Source organism: Pogoniulus pusillus, chromosome 13, assembly GCF_015220805.1.
Source record: "Pogoniulus pusillus isolate bPogPus1 chromosome 13, bPogPus1.pri, whole genome shotgun sequence".
NCBI classification, from domain to species: Eukaryota; Metazoa; Chordata; class Aves; order Piciformes; family Lybiidae; genus Pogoniulus; species Pogoniulus pusillus.
The window spans coordinates 10805752-10825303 of NC_087276.1; the positions used below are offsets into that span (position 1 = coordinate 10805752).

At 35.6% G+C, this 19552-nt stretch overlaps 1 protein-coding gene across 4 annotated transcripts in view; it reads left to right on the forward strand.

Annotated features, from left to right (window-relative positions):
* Positions 1-19552, forward strand: part of SNX29 (sorting nexin 29) — a 97365-nt gene that overhangs the window by 50456 nt on the left and 27357 nt on the right. For 3 of the 4 annotated variants that reach the window (XM_064152956.1, XM_064152959.1, XM_064152957.1), the window contains exons 19-20: positions 2971-3111; positions 17074-17213. In XM_064152956.1, the coding sequence (XP_064009026.1) occupies positions 2971-3111; positions 17074-17213 (281 nt within the window). Of the gene's footprint in view, positions 1-2970; positions 3112-15036; positions 15092-17073; positions 17214-19552 lie in introns of those variants that run through there. The other variant, XM_064152960.1, reaches the window with a different exon arrangement.

The window sequence follows — 19552 nt, forward strand, 5'->3', positions numbered from 1 at the left end:
TTCATTGCTTTCCTCTTAAAAGACTATGAATGAAATTATGGATAAATTGAAAGTGATGGAAATAATCCTAATGACTTTTAAGACAGTTTCATACCATGCATCTCAAGCTGCTTGGTTTGTAGACAAAATGTTGAGATAATACTAAACATCATAATTCCCTGGTATTCCTCTTGTATGATCTGTATTTGATTGATGAGGAGAACTATATGTCTTACAGGTCTAGAGTAGAACATATTTATCCAAGCAGTTTTATATTTAGGATTTATTTTGCTTGATTTCCCAACTGAATTTGCATTAAGTGTCTTGGCTTGTGAATAGTGTTCCCTGTCAAGATAATACAGCTTTAGATGTGTACTGCATCATGAACTCTAATATGCTTTTCATGCTCTATTATATGATAGTCAATAAACTCATTAATGCACGGGACTCCAAATGTTGCATTTTAATTTCTTGCTGTCTAAACGAAATCAATGTCTATATAGATAGAGAAACAGAAAGCAATTCTTTGGCTGTTTTAGCTAAGAAATTAATCTATATATTTTCAATCCTTAAAATTTTAAATTACAGTGTACTGGATTCCTTAATTAGTTTACTGTGGGTTAGAGCTTAACAGGTAATACTGAACTGTATGATTCATTAAAGCACATATGCAAAGATAAATGCTTAGTTATATTAAGATTTCCATGTTAAATTAATGTGGTTAAAAATAATTTAAGCATTTTTGTCATTCCTGTCCCTCATAGGGAGGCTGAAATCTGAATCTTGGGACAGTATACAGAATTTTAAACAATATGCTGGGTGAAGTGAGAATAGGCAGAGAGAGAGGTTAGAGGTGGGTGAATAAGGACTGTTTAATACAAGTTTTACTGCATTAAATCAATTTAATTGAAGTTATGCAAAATACTTACATTACATGTTTCCCTTAATTCTCCTTCAGAGGTATACTGAATTGCTAAAACAGATGGTCCCGTAGGTGTTTATTACCTTTATCCTGCCTTTATTTTCAAAATGAAAAAGAAATGTGAATACTTCTTGCAGCCTGTTACAGTTATCCTGTCTGAATTCTTGATACCATAGCTATTTGAATTTTTGTTTATATTTGCACAGATGGGACCAGCCTCTTCTCCTTGATGACAAGTGACAGGACTAGAGGAAATGGTTACAAGCTGTGCTAGGGAGGTTCAGGATGGATATCAGGAAATATTTCTCCACTGAAAAGGTTATCAAACATTGGAATGATCTGCCTAGGTTGGTGGTGGAGTCACTATCCCTGGGGGAGTTCAAGCAGAATGTGGACCTGATGCTTAGGGACTTGATCTAGTTTTGACTCTGCAGTGTGGGATTGAAGGTTGAACTGAATGATCTCGGAGGTCTCTTGCAGCCAGAGATATTCTGTGATTTGTAATTCATGTAATACCTTGAATCTCTTGTATTCTTAGATGCAATCATTTTTGTCATCATTATAAAACAAGAAGTACAATAGCGATGAAAAATATGCTTGTTTTGCAGTAGAGTCTGATGCTATTAGTGTATTACTATCTTCTCCTGTGAAATACTGTAGTTTGTCAGAAGTTGTAGGGTATCTGCATGATATTTTTTTTCAAGAGAGAATCCTCCTATAAATTTGAGAAGATAGGGGTCTGTAGATAGAATAGGTATTTTTAAAGACCAAACCAAAGGAAGACTGTAGAAAATGCTTTGTGGGAGCTATTTAACTTAACCTGACTGAATCTCTGAAATACTATGAGTCGTTAGTAAACTTTTTGTTTCTTTTCTGAGGACTTGGCAAAAAGAAAGATCATGCTGATATTTTGGTCATCAGGAAAAGCTACAATTCAGTGTTGGAACTGGTCACATCAACTCCCAAATTTAATTTTTTCCTAGTACTCACAAAAATACAGTTTTGCCCATTCCTTGTGGAATGGTTGCTGGTGTTGCTTTTTTGCATAAGCATTTTTCTGATAATTGCCTTACAACTTACGAAATTACTGTTTTTTGTTGGAAAAGCAAGGCAGTGCAGCAGCATCAGTACTCTTCCAGCTTCATTTGTGATGCAAAATTACTGAGGTGATTAACGCACACATGAGAATGAGCAAGCCACAAGTTCTACAGAAGTAGGTATAGAATAGGTCACTCTGTGTCTTTGAGTTTTGATGCTTGGTTTCTAATTTCTGACTTGTGCTGTTTCAATGTTCTTTTAAAACACTTGGTTGATTTCTGCAGAGGGAGGGTTATTCCTTAGTAATGAGTGAAATCTCAGCTTTCTGTAAGTACATTTCACTTCTGCATGAAGTTTTCCTAGAGAATACGAGTACTTAGCATGTAATTGGTAATATGCTAATGAAATAATTAAGTGGCAAACAAAACCAGCATCACAAATAACTACAGCTGTGTTAAATTACACTTAATGTCCTGTACAGGCAGAAAGAATGAACTCTGCTTATTTTGCAAACAATAACATTTCTAGTTTAGTTTTCAGTGTAATTTTTTTTTTTAGAAAGTAAATTAAGTTTTGTACTTTGCATAAAATAGTGTTTTGCACTTCTGATGCTACAAAGCTGATTTGCAAAGTTAAAAACCCATGTTCAGTACATAGAAATCAATTTTATTGTGGTATTAAATTATATTTTCCTCTCATCACTGGGTAATAGAATAAGCTGGAATCAATGGTAACAAAAAGTGCTACCAATATTGCCCCAGAACCATGTTAAAATGAGCGAACTGTGTTTGTCTTGATTAATATAAAATAGGAAGAGGGAAGAAGAGAGAGAATAAGATTAATGCTCTGTACATCAGAAGCAGCCAGTGCACAGTCAGAGACATATCTATGGATGAGTGATACTGGAACTTATGGTACCATTACATCATGCATGTGAAGGTGTTAATCCATAAAGCTTTAAAGAGTAAAGGAGATATATTAGTTCAATGATTTGTCTTTAAATAATTTCCTTCCACGTTTGTGTTTTGCAGGTTTATATTAGGATAAAGGATGATGAATGGAATGTTTATCGAAGATATGCAGAGTTCAGAAGTTTGCATCATAAATTGCAGAATAAATACCAACAAGTGAGGACTTTTAACTTTCCACCAAAAAAGGCCATTGGAAACAAGGTACTTAACTCATAGTGTCAATATCCACATACATGAAAAGAGAGGTGACTATCATAAATACTTTTTACACCTGCTAGACAGGTGGTGATAAAAATACATATAAAATGATCAGTGAAATCTGTAGGCCTGTTTGCTTGGCATAAAGTGCAGACATAATGTAGTTGTTCATGCCTGCTACCCTAGTAAATGAAAGTATTTCTGAGAGCTTTTCTGGTTTTGTTTTTCATATATTAGAAGATCATGCATCTTAAATTTAATTTTCAGTGGAAAATTTTGTAAGAGAAACAATGTATTTTCTTCTTTGTTACATAACTAACTCTTTTTTGAAGTGGTGGAGTATCAACCACTTCAAGAAATTACAAAACTCTTAAGCTTTTTTTTTTTTGAGTAGTCTTTCATCTTTAATTACTTTAAATACTAATTGAATTACAGTTTCAGTTGCACAATTAATGCATAGAAAATTATCAGTTGTGCAACTCATTAAAAAATTTGCATCACTTATTCTTTCACTGCTTTAGCTTTGGGCTAAAATTCTACCTTGATCATGTATAAACCTACAATCACTTTCTGTCACATCAGATCTCAGAAAAAGTATCTGTTCTTTAGGTAATAAATGGGTGCCATCTGTTGCACTCCTGAAGGAATCCCAGAGTAAGACATAGGCCAGTTGTGTAGTTGGAAATAACCAGTGATTATAGTTCTGGCTACCTGCTGAAAATAGCTTGTAAATCAGTGCTTGTGCATCAGATTTACAAGAGCTTACCTCAGTTATTACACAAGCTTATTTCCACATCACATGTTATATCTCTACAGATCTATCTCTCACCTGGGCTCTCCAGTAGTTCCTTAACTTTTGAATTGAGGAGTCCAGAACTGGATACAATACTCAAACTGTGGCCTCATTAGCGCAGAGTAGAGGGAAAGAGCCTGCTGGCTACACCCTTCTTAATGCACCCTGGGATACCATCAGCCTTCTTTGACGTGAATGCACATTGCTGGCTGATGGAGAGCTTTTTATTCACAAGGAGGACTGTCAGGTCCTCTGTGGAGCTGCTTTCTAGAAGGTGAATTCGTAACTTCTGGTGAGGAGTTATTCCTTCTCATTTGTAGGACTCTTACACTTGTGGAACTTCACTAGGCTCCTCTCCGGCCCATCCAGGTCATTGTGTAGGCAAATTTTTGTCCTCTTCATGGTGCTTTTTTTTTTTGTACCATGTTGTAGTATGTATTTGATTCAAGAATATTACATGATTTTGTGCATTATGTTGGAACATGCTTCAGGAAGAATTACTGTTTAAGGCCATCAGGGGTAGCAGCCCTGTAGAATTGCACTGTGGCTGAGCAGGATGGTGCCTGGCCTTGAGGTGGATCTCTGTTCTATGACAGAGCAAATTGAACTAAATGACAAGTTTAAAGATTCAGTTAAAAAATAATTAATTCATGTGAGTTTGCCTGTCTTGGAATTCTGTAGAACTTTCAGTCTGAGATGAGGAAGTCGTGCAAGATGTTACACATGCAAATGTTTGGTAAAAACAATAGGAGAGTTATTGTAAATAGTACTTTTTTAATGCTGCTTTTCTACCTTCACTGACTACCAATTTTTTTTTTCTAGATATGCTGTTAAATTGCAACATATTTTTCTCTCTGATACTAGTTTTATACTGTTTTTAATATAATTGCAGCTGCCTTCCTATTTCAAGATTAACCTACAGAACCATCTGAGTTTAGTGTCTAAAGAGCAGTTTCAGTAGCTAAATTCTGTTCAGTTAACATTACTGTATAATTTTAATAATAATAATAGAATCAAAGGCATAATAGAAACAACCAGGTTGGAAGAGACCTCCAAGATCATCCAGTCCAACCTAGCACCCAGCCCTATCCAATCAACTAGACCATGGCCTTAAATGCCTCAGCCAGTCTTTTCTTGAGCACCTCCAGAGAGTGTGACTCCACTATCTCCCTGGGCAGCCCATTCCAATGCCAGTCACTCTGTCTGTGAAGAACTTCCTCCTAACATCCAGCCTATACTTCCCCTGGCACAACTTTGAGACTGTGTCGCCTTGTTCTGTTGATGGTTTCATATCCTTTGCAATTCTTCAGTGTTAAGAGATGATAAGATGACATGTTGGTTAAATGTAGTCCGTCATGTGACTGAAAATGACTATTTTCCAGCTCTTGGAAAATGATTATTTGATCTTCTGGTGCAGACCTGAATCGTGTTATTAGTTGCGTATCTTCAGTACACTGTTTGCTACTGCGAGGCTAATGAAGGTGGCATTCTAAATGTAGTGGCATTGAAAGAGTGTTTTGTTGTAATTGATTCCTCCCTTGATACCAGCAATAAATTTGGTGTTTGGTTATATGCCTCAGAGTGAGGGAACCTCCAACACAAGAGCACACTGTTCTACTGAATGATCTAGAACCAATGCTGCAACCATAAAACGTTATCCACTGCTTTACTGTGCAAAATATTTGAGCTCTGAGGAGGAACTTGACTGGAAGGGATTAAAGTAAAAAAAAAATATGGAGAACCATCAATTTTCATGTGTAATCTTCCTGCTGCAGTAGAAGTCAGGGAGATCAGATTAAATCTAGGTGCATATAAATCTAGGTGCATATATGGTTTTCTTGCATGAAGTATATTTCTGCCTTTTCAATGTCCTTCAGGTACTTTTGGGTCTTTTGAATTTGTACTTCCATTAACACAGTCTTTGTGACTGATGCCTTCCCGTGAGGTTCCTAATGTCCAAAGGATTGGTTTCTTTCTGTGACAAAGAGTGTGCTGAGTTAATGTGAAGCTTGTGAAGAGAAGTGTCATATGATCTTAATACCTGATGGGAAAGAGATTCCTGTATGCTTTAGCATAAAAATACTAGCTTAATTTTTCAAATTTAAGATGAGCCCTTGTTGTTAGCTCCTGATTATTTGCTGGTGCTGTGTTGGCATTTCACTTCTTACATGTTACTTTCAGACTAATAGTTAAGCAATAGCACAGTGGTATTTACTGGACTTATTCTAACTTCTAAACTGTTGCAGTGTCCTTACAATCTCAGTTGCTACTTCCACATGGGGTGGATTATAACAGTTAAAGAATGGATTTTTAGTAACTGAGTAAATATCTAATTAAGTATCCTCTTGCAAGGGTATTGTTCCAGTAGAGGACATATCAAAATAGAAGTGGTTCTTTGCTTCCACTGAAGATGTGAATTCAGTGATTGTCTAAGTGTATAGAAATTGAATAAGGTAGCTTTTCACTGAGTACTGACTTGACTGCTTTCCTTTACAACATTGGATACCTATATGGAAGGAATGCACAGCACTTTCTGAGATTAGAAGAGGATGACTTTGCAGTGACTCTTTCACTGCATAGGAGGAACTATACAGAAGTCTAAAATAAGTATTCTTTTAGGAGAAAATGTTGAGAGAAATGTCATTCATCATTTTTTAGCCTGTGGAACTGAACTTTGTAAGCCATTTCTCTAGCCATAGTTTGTTTCATGCCCAAATATTAGTTCAGTAGAGGGAATGTGTCCATCTCACCTATCAGTGACCAATCTAAGTTGTAAACTGGTTTGTGTATGTAATTATTCTGAAAGTCTGTAAATTTTATGTGTGTCTTAAAAGATACCTCTGCATGTATGAAAGATATATTTATATGTATATATGTGTATTCATATGATGCTGTCAAAGACAGCATTTAGCATGTATGTGAAGGTGGCTTCTGGAATGTATCTTATAATTCTGCACATTCTATTCACTGTGGACTTTATCTTTCACCCATACATGCCAGCAGAAATGCTGCCTTTGCATTAAGATGACTTCCTTTTCTTTTTTTTTCCTGCTGTCTTAGCTGCATTTTTTATCAGTATCTGGTCTGTTTGCCAGTTGCTGAAGATAGTGAAGAGTTTAAGGCAGTCTGCAGGATAACTTTTTTAGGATTAAAAGATATAAAAGGTAAAGATTTCATTGTGAATTATGTCTTATGATTATAGTACTTGTTTTTTAATAGTTTAAGTAAAGACTTGTCTAGCTGTGTGTATATACGTGAAGTAATTTGAAGCCATTTGGCTTAGAACTGTAATATTTTTGCTCTTAAGGGTTTCATATTATGCCATCGATGTTATGTAATTTCTTACATTTTGTGTCAGCAGGACTTGTCTATTCAGAGACAAGTACCCTTTATGGCTTCTCTTTAGACCAAATGATGGAGTAACTAAACTCCCTTGGAAAGAAATAAAAGGAGAAGGAGCATGAGAGGAGTAAGTTTCTTTTAAGGAAACCCTCTTCTGAGTTCAGCAGAAAAGGCTGCAAGGCTTTTCATCATGCTTAGGTCAAGGAGGCTTAGAAGTCAGAAGTACAGATATATGTGGGTTTGTATCTTATGGGCTTCAGTAACTCATAGAAACTATCCTTTTATCTGAACAGTTTGTCAAAGTCATACCGTTACAGGGAGCTATGACTTAGAAAGCAGAGAAGAAAGCAAAACTTCTGGCTAATCTCTGTGGGGCAGTGAGCTAAATAACACTTCTTAGTACAAAGCTTTGATAACCAATGTCTTCAAGTAGAATTAGTAGAAAATTATGACTCTCTGATGTTTCAGAACTGGAATACATTATTAAAGGAGAAAAGCTTTGGAAATATAAATCCTTAAGTTCTATATTAAAAACCTAAAGTTAAGTAATTGCTTTATATAAGAAGTGGGTAGACATGACACTTTGAAACATGGTTTAATGGCCTGGTAGCCTTAGGTTGATGCCTGGACTCAATAGTTTTAGAGGTCTTTTCCAACTGAAACAATTTTGGATGATGCAATATAGATGTTTTAATTCTATACTCTTGATTTTCAAAGTGAGTAGATTGTAATTTTCAGCTTTTAGTGTACTTAACTAGTGTATTGAATTATTTTCATTGACTACTTTGCAAATAGGTCACATAACTGAAGTACCATACAGACAGGAAATAATGAATAAAATAAATACAAATAGATTATAGTAAAAATTTCACACTTGGCATAATTATTAGGATTTTTAGTCACAGCACACCTCTTTTCTGACACTGTCACACTATCACCTACATATTAAGGACAGCTACAGAGTATTTGAGATTTTGAATCCTGATCTTCTGGGTTTTCTACTGGAAAAGACTGCAGTTGATGTTTTATGTATACAGCACTTGAAAAAGCATTCAGCTCTTCATTTCCATTTTTTTGTCATATTGCTATCTAAGAGAAGAGAAATAAGCCAGTAGGAAATGGTTGGTCTTTATATGACAGATACTTTATAGCAAACACTTTATCTTCAAGTTCTGTGGTATGAAATGTTGTGAGTTACCTGAAACTCAGCATGAAGGTTAAAGCAGCCGAGTGCAGAGCAGTATATCACATTTTTGGTGGTTTAATTTAAAAGGTAACTGTTTGCCAGCTCCTACTTCTCCATCTTTCAGAATGTCTCACTGAATGAAGGTGTTCATTTGGTGTTTAAGTGTAGTTTTTGGTGAAAATAGTGATTTGAGTATTTTTCTTTACAAGTTACAAAAAATTACTGTTAATAGCTGTTGAAGTTTAGGGAGAAGCAACCCAGACTAGGGCCTACAAAACAAAACTTTGCCTGTTGAGGTATTTTTACTTTTGCTGTTCTGTAATCCTATAATTAAGAAAAGGAGTTTATCATAAAAGATATTGAAGTTAGAGCCCATAAAAACAGCTCAGATGGTGTTGCTTTACATCATGACATTCAAGGGGGGAAAAAAAGGAAAGTAATGTAATTTACATGCTGCTTGGACAACTGCTAGATAAAAATATTACAGTTTTATAACAACTCATGCGTCATTTAGGTATTCTAGTAGCCTCACAGTATAAAAAGAAAATATAAAAATAATTTTCTAAATTTATGTCTTATTGTGATGATGATACTAAATTGCCAAATTACTTGGATAAATAAATGTCGCTTGAGAAAGATCTTAGCAGGGACACCTCATTACAGAAATAATACTAAAATGTAATTTCTCTGAAATTTAAAATGTACTCAGATTCTTCTGCCTTTCCTGTACCTGTCAATAGGGTTGATTTCCCCACACACACCAATGTGTTTGTTGGAAGGGATGCATAAAGATCACCTAGTCCAGCTCCACTGCAGTGAGCAGAAATATCTTTAACTATACCAGGTTCAAGGTGTTTCCATGGATGGAGCATCTCTCACCTCTCTAGGCAACTGGTGCCAGTATTTCACCACCCTCACTGTAAACAAATTATTCCTTATATATATCTAGGTTAAGTCTTTCCTCTTAGTTTAAACCCATCACCCTTTGGCCTGTCATAAAAGGCCTTGACAAAAAGACTTCATAGCAGAGGTGCTCCAACCACTATCCATTCCAACAGGTCCACATCTTTGATGTGTTGAGGGACTCCAGAGTTGTATGCAGGGTTGCTCTGCAGGTGTGGTCTTACTAGAGCAGAGGGTCAAAATTGCCTCACTTCACCTGCTGCAGTGCTTCTTTTGAGACAGCCCAGAATATGGTTGGCCTTCTGAGCTGTGAGTGCACATAGCTAGCTCATGTCCAACTTTTCATCTTCCAGTATCACCAAGTCCTTCTCTGCAGGACTGTTCTCCATCCTGTCATCCCTCAGCCTGTGCTTGATACTGGGTTTTGCCCCAGTCCATGTGCCAGACCTTGCTCTTGGCCTTGTTGAACCTAATGAGGTTCATAAGGGTGCACTTCCCAAGCTTGTCCGGGTTCCTCTGGCTTGGCATGCTTTCTCTCCAGCATGTCAACCACACCACACACCTGGGTGTCATCTGCAAACTTGGCAGAGGGTGCCTTGATCCCAGCCTGTGTCAGTGATACTGGCAAATTCTAACCTTATTTGCTCTCCAGGATTTCTTGGCAATTGCTATTACTCAACATGCTCGGTGTTAATTTTGTAAAATGTGGAGAAAACTAAATATTGAATACTTGAGATCATGTGAAATGTTGGAGACACTTCCTGCATGAAAAAGCTGATTTTCCTCATTGTCCTGTGTGAAGTATTTTTACATGAAAGCACTATAAATAACAGGCACTTGATACTGCTATTCCTCATTCATTCAGTTTTTATTTTAGAAAACAGAATTGTTGTATCTCCTTTAGATGTCTTAGATGTTACTGCTTATCAGAAGACTAAGTAAGACTGCTGTAATCTTAGTCAGATCTGTCCAGAGAGAGCTTAGCCAGGAGAGTGGTATCTGGGTTATTCTGTGGCTTCCTGTAACCTTGCTCTCAGCACTTCTGTGGCTGTCTGCACCCATCTGTATTCTCTTAGAACTCCCTCTCCTGACTTGCCAAAACTATTCAACAGGAGAGAAGTGACTTAAGTTCTTGAAGGATTTTACTGGGAAGGGAGAATATTTACTGAAATGTAGTAGGGAAGCTGCCATTACTGAACTTTGCAGGGCATTTTGAAAGCAATTTCTTTCACTTGCTGAGAGGGTAGAAGAGAAATTATAGTTTTTAGTTAACCTGTTTGTGAGTTTGGCTCTTTGCTATGGGTCCAGTGTTTTCTGAAAATTTATTATTTTTTAGGGAAGGCATCACTGCAAGCTTATATATTAGATGAGCCTGTACACTGTATGCACTGTGTGTGTCACGTTTCTAAAGGCTTGGATTTATTGTTGGTTTAGATTTAGTTTGTTTTATTTTATCCTTAGGGCATTTTGCAAACCTGATAAGATAGAAAACTGCAGCATTGGGGGAAGCACTGAACTGAGACACATTTTAACTAATATTTTTGATGGTTATTGCTGTAATATAGGCTACTGAAACATTGCTTCTCAGTTTCATGAATTGTTGCTGTGGTTTCCATAATCTCCTGAATAAAAACATAGAGTAGACTGATAGAATTACAGAATGTCAGGGACTGGAAGGGACCTCGAAAAAGAATCCAGTCCTACTCCTCTGCCAGAGCATAATCACCTATGCCAGGTCACACAGGATAATACTTGGTCTGAGGAGGAAAAAAATCCCTAATTTCCTGCTCTGGTGGGTCTCTCCATAGGCTGAAGTCCTCTCCTGATAACTTTTTTTGATGAGCAATTGATCCCTGACCAGTTGATAAATTGACACATGGTTGGCATTTATGTCTTTAAATAACAAACTATTGAGATGGCACTCTTATTTTTTTAGCATAACATTAAAAATTGAGTGGTTTCTAACACTGGCATTAAACACAACGCTCAAAAGAGATCAATTTTAGTTTTGTTCTCAGGATTTCTTCTAATCAGATGATATTTAGTAATTTTTAGCACTTTTTCTCAAAGAGAAGTTAAAGAAAGTTTAGCCTCTTGGATGGATGATATTGCTAGCTTGAAAATGCCAGATATGTTAGGCAATATACTTGCTTCCAGGATTCTGTAAGTGCCTGAATCAATTTAGGGAAGTAAAAGACATAGTTTGAAATTTGTTACATGAGTAAAGAATTTCTCAAAATGCCATTACCTGTTCTGATTTGGCCTGGGGGCTATACACATTTATGTATCTGTTAGGATGCTTGTACACTGGACTTGTTTAGAGGATGCTATACAACAACATTGTACTCTAAGAAGGCACTGACAAAACCTTACTATTACTATAAACCTTGGTAGCTATTATACTGCAGTATATGAACTACACTCTTAATCAAAATAAAAGGCAAGGCTTTCTTCAGAAATTAACATTTGAATAAAACACATATTTGTGAGGCATAGACTGAGCTCACAGCTCTCTTGGTGCCCTGAGAGGTGCCACAGCTGCTGAGCTGCCATTTCCTTGCTGAGCAGGTAGGCTGTTCCAAGTGCAACTCTGCATGGTTCTGCAGGAGATTAAATGACTGAAGTCTCAAAAAATTAGAAGTGCTAATGAAAATGTTGCAATTATCCACATAATTTTGTGCTAGATGAGGGCATTGACAAGCCTATAGCTTATCCTTAGCATGTCTTCTGCTGGATGGCTTCCAGCAATGCCTGTTTTAAATTACTTTATCTAAGAGTATTACTTTGTAGTATCACTGAAATGATGGAAATGCATCACCCATTTTAGTAGAGAAACACAGAGCAATAATTCCCATTACATATTAGATTCCTGTTTAAAGAAAGATTTAATTTCAAGGCATGACAATGCCTTGATTCCTTCTCTATAATTCATCCTCTTAATTCCTGCTTGTTCCACTGAACAATAAATGTAGAAATTTACAGAGTAACAGTGGGCAATGTCATGTCTTACATGCCCTTGTTCTTTTGCATAATGCTAAGCTGATTCTGCCATACAGAAACTGGCAATACAAGTGGGATAGAAAATTTAAACTTGTGTAGGTTCATTGATTTCAAAAGTGTTTCTGTATAATACAATAGTGTTTGATATATTTAGTGTTGGAACCTCTGCCTCTGTAAAACTGTACCCTGATGCAGTAGTTACTGAATGACAGATGTTTTCAAGTCTCATTTTATTGTGGCCTTTCCAAAGGTATCAATTAACCTGTAAAAATTAATACTTGCCTCAGTGTTTGAAAGGTTAGTTAGTTCCATTTCAACCTCTCCTTCCCATCTTCATTTTGAGATTAATGATTTGGTGTCTTGTAAACAGACAAAAAATGATAGAATTTTGCTAAGACTGTGTGACCAGGATGGTGAAAAATATTAGGCTACACTGGAATCACCCGAGTTAATTTCTTCATTTGAACATTTGTCTTTGAATGAATGCAATGTTACTATATTTGATTAGGGTAGGATGCATTGTGTACTAGCAGAGGATAATACAGCTCACGTTGAACTCCTAAAGCCCTATTTCCATTTATTTGAACTGAGTTGCAGTGAGCCCTGAGCTGCTTTGGTTTTTTGTTTGTTTGTTTTTCCTCTCTCCTTGGACCGGTAATAGGAAGTCAGTTAAACGATAAATAATGGTTAGAACATCAGATGCAGTGCATTTTATATTGTGTATATCAGCACCAAACCCTGAATATAAAAGTCCTAAATCATGGTAGTTAACTATTGCAATCTTACCATTTCCAGCAGCTCATGGAAAATATTTGAAACATCTTAAGTGAGCTGTCCTATTAATAATGAAGAATATCAGGTGTTTTGCCATCTGTTATATACCAACAGTGCGTAGGAAAGACCAGGAGTTATGTGAAACAGTTTAAACTGCAAGTTGGAATGAACTTAGACTTGTAATGAAAACCTGCAAAACAGCAAATAGATGAATGATACAATAAACTCTGCCTTTTAGTTTTATGGCTTATCCTCATCACCTAATACCTGTTGAGATTCCTATGATGTGTCCTCAGACAAAAAGAATTTGACAAAATATTTTGAGAGGCAGTAATTTCAGGTGAAAAATATTTTCCTAGATGTGTTTTGATGCTTCTGCAGTCTGAATCAGTTTTGTATGTTAACTGTAATTTTGTGGGCTCTTAATCAAAATATTTCCCTTTATTTTTTTCTTGTAAATAAAAGTATAATTTAGGAGCTGGAATAAAAACTATGGACAAGATTGCAATTGTAGATATTTGTGTCCAAAAGAGGCTAAGAGTTACTTTTTAATAATTCCAGACTGAAAAAGTTGGCCTGGCTTTGAAATGGTCATGCTTTTCTATTAACAATTATTTAGTATTTTGTGGCAAATCTCTTTATTACTGCAGCAAATTGGCATTACCAACCATGTGGTCATCCTGCTGCTACAAAAATGCACATTTTATGATACAGTATAGACCTTAAGCTGAATCATCGTGACTTTTGCTTACATGACTTCTGTAAGGACAGTGGGCCTTGGTACATACTAGATAGTTTCGTGGTAGATCCTTCAGAGTTGTTTTAGAAATGAAATTTATATCAGGCTATAAAAGCATTTTATTAACTTCTTTCATGCTGAGGTTAGTTTTCCAGATTTTCTCTATGTTGCTTGAGTAAATGAAGAAAAATAGCTAAATTACAAACACTAATTCGATCAGCTGTGAACAACAAAAAGCATGTTCTCACATCCTTAATTAGAAAATTCCTTTGTGCCATTGTTATCTGTAGTTAATGAGACTCTTTGCAGTAACATCAGGGATAGAAAGTACCTACAGTCAGCGTTTTGTTGCCACTGAAAGAAGATGTGTTTATTTAAATACATGTGCAGTACAGAAGTCATACTAAAAAAAATTAAACTTCTTCTTACAGTAAATTGGAACATAATTCAAATGATTTCACAGAAAATTGCTGTTGTGGAAGATTTGTGATCAAAAACCTTAAGAACTGAAAAAAATGTTAATGGTTGTGGTACTTTAAATATGTATTTTCTAGGAGTTTTGAAAACATGATTGATAGCAGTGATGAAAGTAGAATCAAGCAGTGTAATGGGGTAGGGCAAATCCTATGGAATGGATCTAAGCTGAGACTATGGATGCACTGAGGGGCAGACTTATAAAGGAAAGCAATGCTCCTCCTTCCTTTGTTGTATGCAGTCAATTAAAACTGAGGGAGAGCATTACTCCGTAATTGAAATGGTCACACATGTTAAACACTATCACTACTCCATAACTGAAATGATCTCACATGCTAAACACCAGCACTACTCATGTGGTTAAAGCTTTCAGAACCAATGTTGTTCCACACAAAACTTCTTCTCCAAGATCTCCAATGTGTTACACTTTCTTTTCTTCTGCCTTACACAGTTCATGGTTAGCAAATCAGTGTTCCTACCAGTGTGTTGATGTGATGCTTTAAATCATGGGAAGATAAAGCTCTCCTTTGAGCTCTCCCTTGAGCTAGTCAAAAAAAACAGCAGGAAATAACTCCATGAGAAAAAGAAAAGTAATAACATGTATGTTAGTCAATGAATTAGTATTGCACTACACTATTATTATTAGTTGCATTCCATTTTATTCTAATATTATGTGTTGCCACGTATTAAAAATTTTACTTTAACATTTCCCAACAGCCTGTGTAGACTTCTGTGCCACACATATGTCCAGACTTCCATCAGTGCAGCGGGGCACGGAGCAAGCTGTTGCTCTGTTTTGAGTAGTAACTGTACTCAGTTGTGGAGTACTGGGTGAGTGACTGCAGAGTGGATTGCATGAAGTGTTAGCAATGCAGCTTTGTGTTTTAATAAAGTATCAGTTGCATAGAGTTTTCAGACTTCATTTATCGGTATATCAATTAATACTAGATTCACTTGCTACACAATTTGTGTGTGGAGTTGGTTTATGTTGCTGAAAAACAATGTGGCTGATGAAAACTGCAAACAAAACATATAAGCAAACCATATAATACAAAGTTTAAATTCTCACATGGATTTTGACTATTACATTTATCAATATGAAACAAAACTGGACTTCTGTACAAGATCATCTCTAGAAAACAAAAAAATGTGTCTCTATGTGTTTGGGGATTTTGAGAACTTAAACCACACAAACTTTGCCTAAGATTTGAAGCCTCAGGGTATGAATGACTTCAGAAATTACAAATGCTATGATAATGACAACTGTCATTAAGTCACCACATGGAAATAGAAGACAAGCAGAGAAGACTTCCTTAAGTTATAAAACATGAGGCTATTTTTAGTATACATGATTAGTTGCCAATATTTGCACATGTTCCTTACTTAATTTTGGATAATTTTAATTAATTAAAAAAAAAATACTGTGAATTGAAGTTGCTCTTTTAAGAAATGTCTTTCAAAGTCTCCTCATTTTCTTGTATCTTCTAAAACTTTGTTGTTCCTGGGAGCTCTTCCTAGTGAGAGATAATAATTGAACAAAATATCAGTAAAGGTTTTAGAAATTCTGCAGCTGTCTTGAATTTGAAGGAGCAGCCCTGCTTTGATGACAAATTAGTCAGTTTCACCTTAAGGATTTGCATCCCATGCATGGCAGCATGGCTTAAACCCTTTTAATACAATTACTTTGTTCAGTGTTGTCAGATGTGTTTATGGTGTTTTTTAGTAGTCAATTTTTCGGCAAGAACTTGTTTCAACAGCTTTTCTTACAGAAATAATATAGGTTGGATAGATATTCTTCCCTTGAGAGCTGTAATTGTCTAATAATACTTTTGGCTTCCATACCTTACGAACATACTCTGACATTTGAAGCAGGTGATCAGGATGCCCGCATTTTTGAGATACAGCAGACTGGCTGTAGCACAAACCAGCCAGCACCTGATTTCACTGTGAACCTGTAAAGAGTCTGATGTTCATGTGAAGTGCTTAGACTTTATATTACAGGTCACTGTAATTGTGATCTCTCACAGGAATAAGTTGATTAATAGATTACAGGATGCCTGGTGGCTGAGAGACTTGCAAATTAAAAGTCTGAGTATGGAGTGTAGAATTATTTTTATTTATTGAAGCTAGTACACTATAAAATCCTGAGATCTAAAATACTATAGGAACTTTGAAAAAGGTAATCTCCTTTGATATTGCTATATGAAAACTCCACCACTAAACAGTACACTGTTAACATAATAAAAAAGTTGGAGAAGCATTAATCTCTTCTGGAGGTTGTATGTCTGACATTCCAAAAGCTATCTGTTGTGAATAACTTGTGGGGATAAATCTGTATTTTGTCCTGTGAAGACTGGTGGTTCTTGATCTCAAAAAGAATTGCAGAAATTGTTATGTCACTGCCTCTATGCCACTGTAATACACTGCCTTTCTAAGACTGTAGTATTTTATGGAGATCTGTTGGTAGGAAAATAATTCTGGTCCTTAGATATTCTGCCAAGAAGAGAGTTCAGCATCCTGTCCATGGATATTTTTGTGCAACAACTTTTTTATTAGATTGTGTGGTTTATCCTATATCTTTAAGAAGGACAGAGTCAAGACTTTTTTACATACTGCCAACATATTTCTGTAGACTTAGTAAGCACAGATCATCAAAACATTATCCTTTATAGTTGTTAAGAATGTTTAGTTAATTAAGTTATAGAATTGGAAAACATATTCTCTTTGTGTTTATGTTTTCTTTTGTATTTTTAGGATGCAAAGTTTGTAGAAGAACGACGCAAGCAGCTACAAAATTACCTAAGGAATGTAATGAACAAAATTATTCAGACTGTGCCAGAATTCACAGCCAACCCCAAAAAAGAGACTCTTATTCAGCTGATACCCTTTTTTGTGTAAGTATCTGTCAAGCAGTCAACAAAATACTAAATTTTTTAGTCACAATGCCAGCATCTCCAAAATCCTGTGGGATTTTTTGTTTTATTTTTAAATAGAAGGGTCCTCTTCAAAGTCCAAGTGCTTTTGTTATATTTAAATGAATAGATTACATATGGAGTAATTTTTGTTAATTTCAATGTCTTTGGGAAAAAAACCCACTTTGTGAAGCATTTAAAAATATCTAAGTGACCTCAATACCTGCAGCCAGAGATTTTTTTTCAAACATTATGTGGTTTTGATTAATGTAATTTGGTTGTCTTCAGTTTAGTTTTACTTTTGTTTGCTTGGAGTTTGTATTTTTTCATTTGTAGGCTGAGGGTAGAACACTACTGTAGTACTTGCTAATCAAATTAAAAAGTCAAGCTCTGGAAGTCCATCTAACTGAATTTTGTCATCTACTGACACATGTTCTGATTTCAGTGATGTTAGAGTTGAATTTTTGTCCAGAATCAGTATAAACCAGTCGTCTGTTAAGAATCTCAAAATAAACGCTTTGATATACAGTCATACAAAGAATATAATCTCTTACAATCTTCCCATTTTGATGTTCACATCATTCTTTACAGATTATAAGTGAGATTTAGGACTATTTGAGAAACAATGAAATTTTGGGGTTTAAGGTTAACTTCTTTTCACTAATAATTTTTCAGTGTAGCTCTTTTTCAGTACTGCCCCTGTACAAATTATGTATAGATTTAATACACATTTAGAGTAAGGGATTGTATTAAATTTGCTGTCCACAAACCTATGAATGCCTATGAATGGATTAATTTGCAGAATCAAGACTAATTTAAAGCTTCAGTAGAAGTATTCATACTTAGCTGTACTATTTGCATGGCCTTATGCAAAGTTTCTGATTTTCAAGTAGAAACTTTCTTTCAAGAAAGCTATATTTATTAGAATATGTAATAGAGCAATGGAAGAATGCCAAGATGTATTTTGTGGCTTTCATGTTTCTTTCTTCTGCAATTGAAAAAGTAAAAATTCATCTTGATGATGTTATAAATAGTAAAATAATGTTTTCAGGGAGAAACATCTTCTGCGACTTAACCTTTTTCTCCCTAAGGACCTCTTTTGTAGAATTTGATTAAGGGCTCTAAAGATTGAAATGGTTTCAAGTACTTCCAATTGTGGGGCCCATACATGCCTTTTCGTTAAGTCATTTTAAAGAACTTGTCCTTCACGTTGTGCTTCATTTTGTTTTTAAGAAGATAGGAATAAATACAAAATACATTTGCAAATGAATTTCAACTAAAATAATTTTTGCTCTTCCTATCCAATTATATTTTATTTTAAGATGGTTAAGTATAGCTCTGTGAAGTAGTGAACTGATAATTTCTTGTCAATTTCATTTCATAACTTGCTGCTTTAAATGTAGAGTAGGAAAATAAATTCTGAACAGTGTGCTATTTAAGGTCCCATCTTTTCATTGGCTTGTTTAAACGATTATCCAGAGTTCCACACCAACAAGCAGTAATGCAGAATAACATCTGTAAGTCAAGGCTAGTGAGTTCCTACTCCTCAAGTAGTTTGCTTATGAAAGAAATTCAATTTCAAGCTTTGTAGGGTGTAAGATATTTTAATAAATTATGGTTATGGTTTTCAGCTTTTCCACTGAGTTGCTTTGTAATTATCATTACCTCTGCAGTACAAGTGGTCATAAAGATAGCAGTGCAATTAATATTAAGATGCGACAAAAATGGGCAGCAGCTTCAACCACAAGCTAGTAGATTAGGAAGTACTGTCGATGCTCTAGTTAGAAATACTAATTGATGGAAAACGTTCATAGTAGCAGTTTCTTACTTGAGCTGTAGTGCACTGTTTATATGCTTAAACCAAAATGGTTTTGTTTTTGCCGACACCGTTTGTCAACAATTTGTGAACACCACTCTGATGCACTGCATTGATGATGACCACCTTTGGGTGTAGCTCTGCAATGAGTTGAAAAGGACTATTTTTAGGGGGTTTTTGAATTTATCAGTCTCATGGTTCTGAACATGTTGCATGAAGCAGTGGACTATAGTTGACTCAGGAATGCTTTGATATCTGAACACTGGCAAAAATTTTTTGTTCGTGTGTGAATCTCTGAATTATTCCCTTGAAGCTTTTTCTCACATAATAAATGTATCAACTGTCTCTCTTAGCAGGAGAAGATAGTTCTCCATGGGAATTTTAGTGGGATTCTGGAAAAGGTTGGCTGTTGAGCAGAGTAAATATATACCTCATCTACAGCAGGCAAAGAGGGTTTTTGATGTGTTTTTCTATTGAGCTATCCGACTCTTCCTCTGCAGCTAGA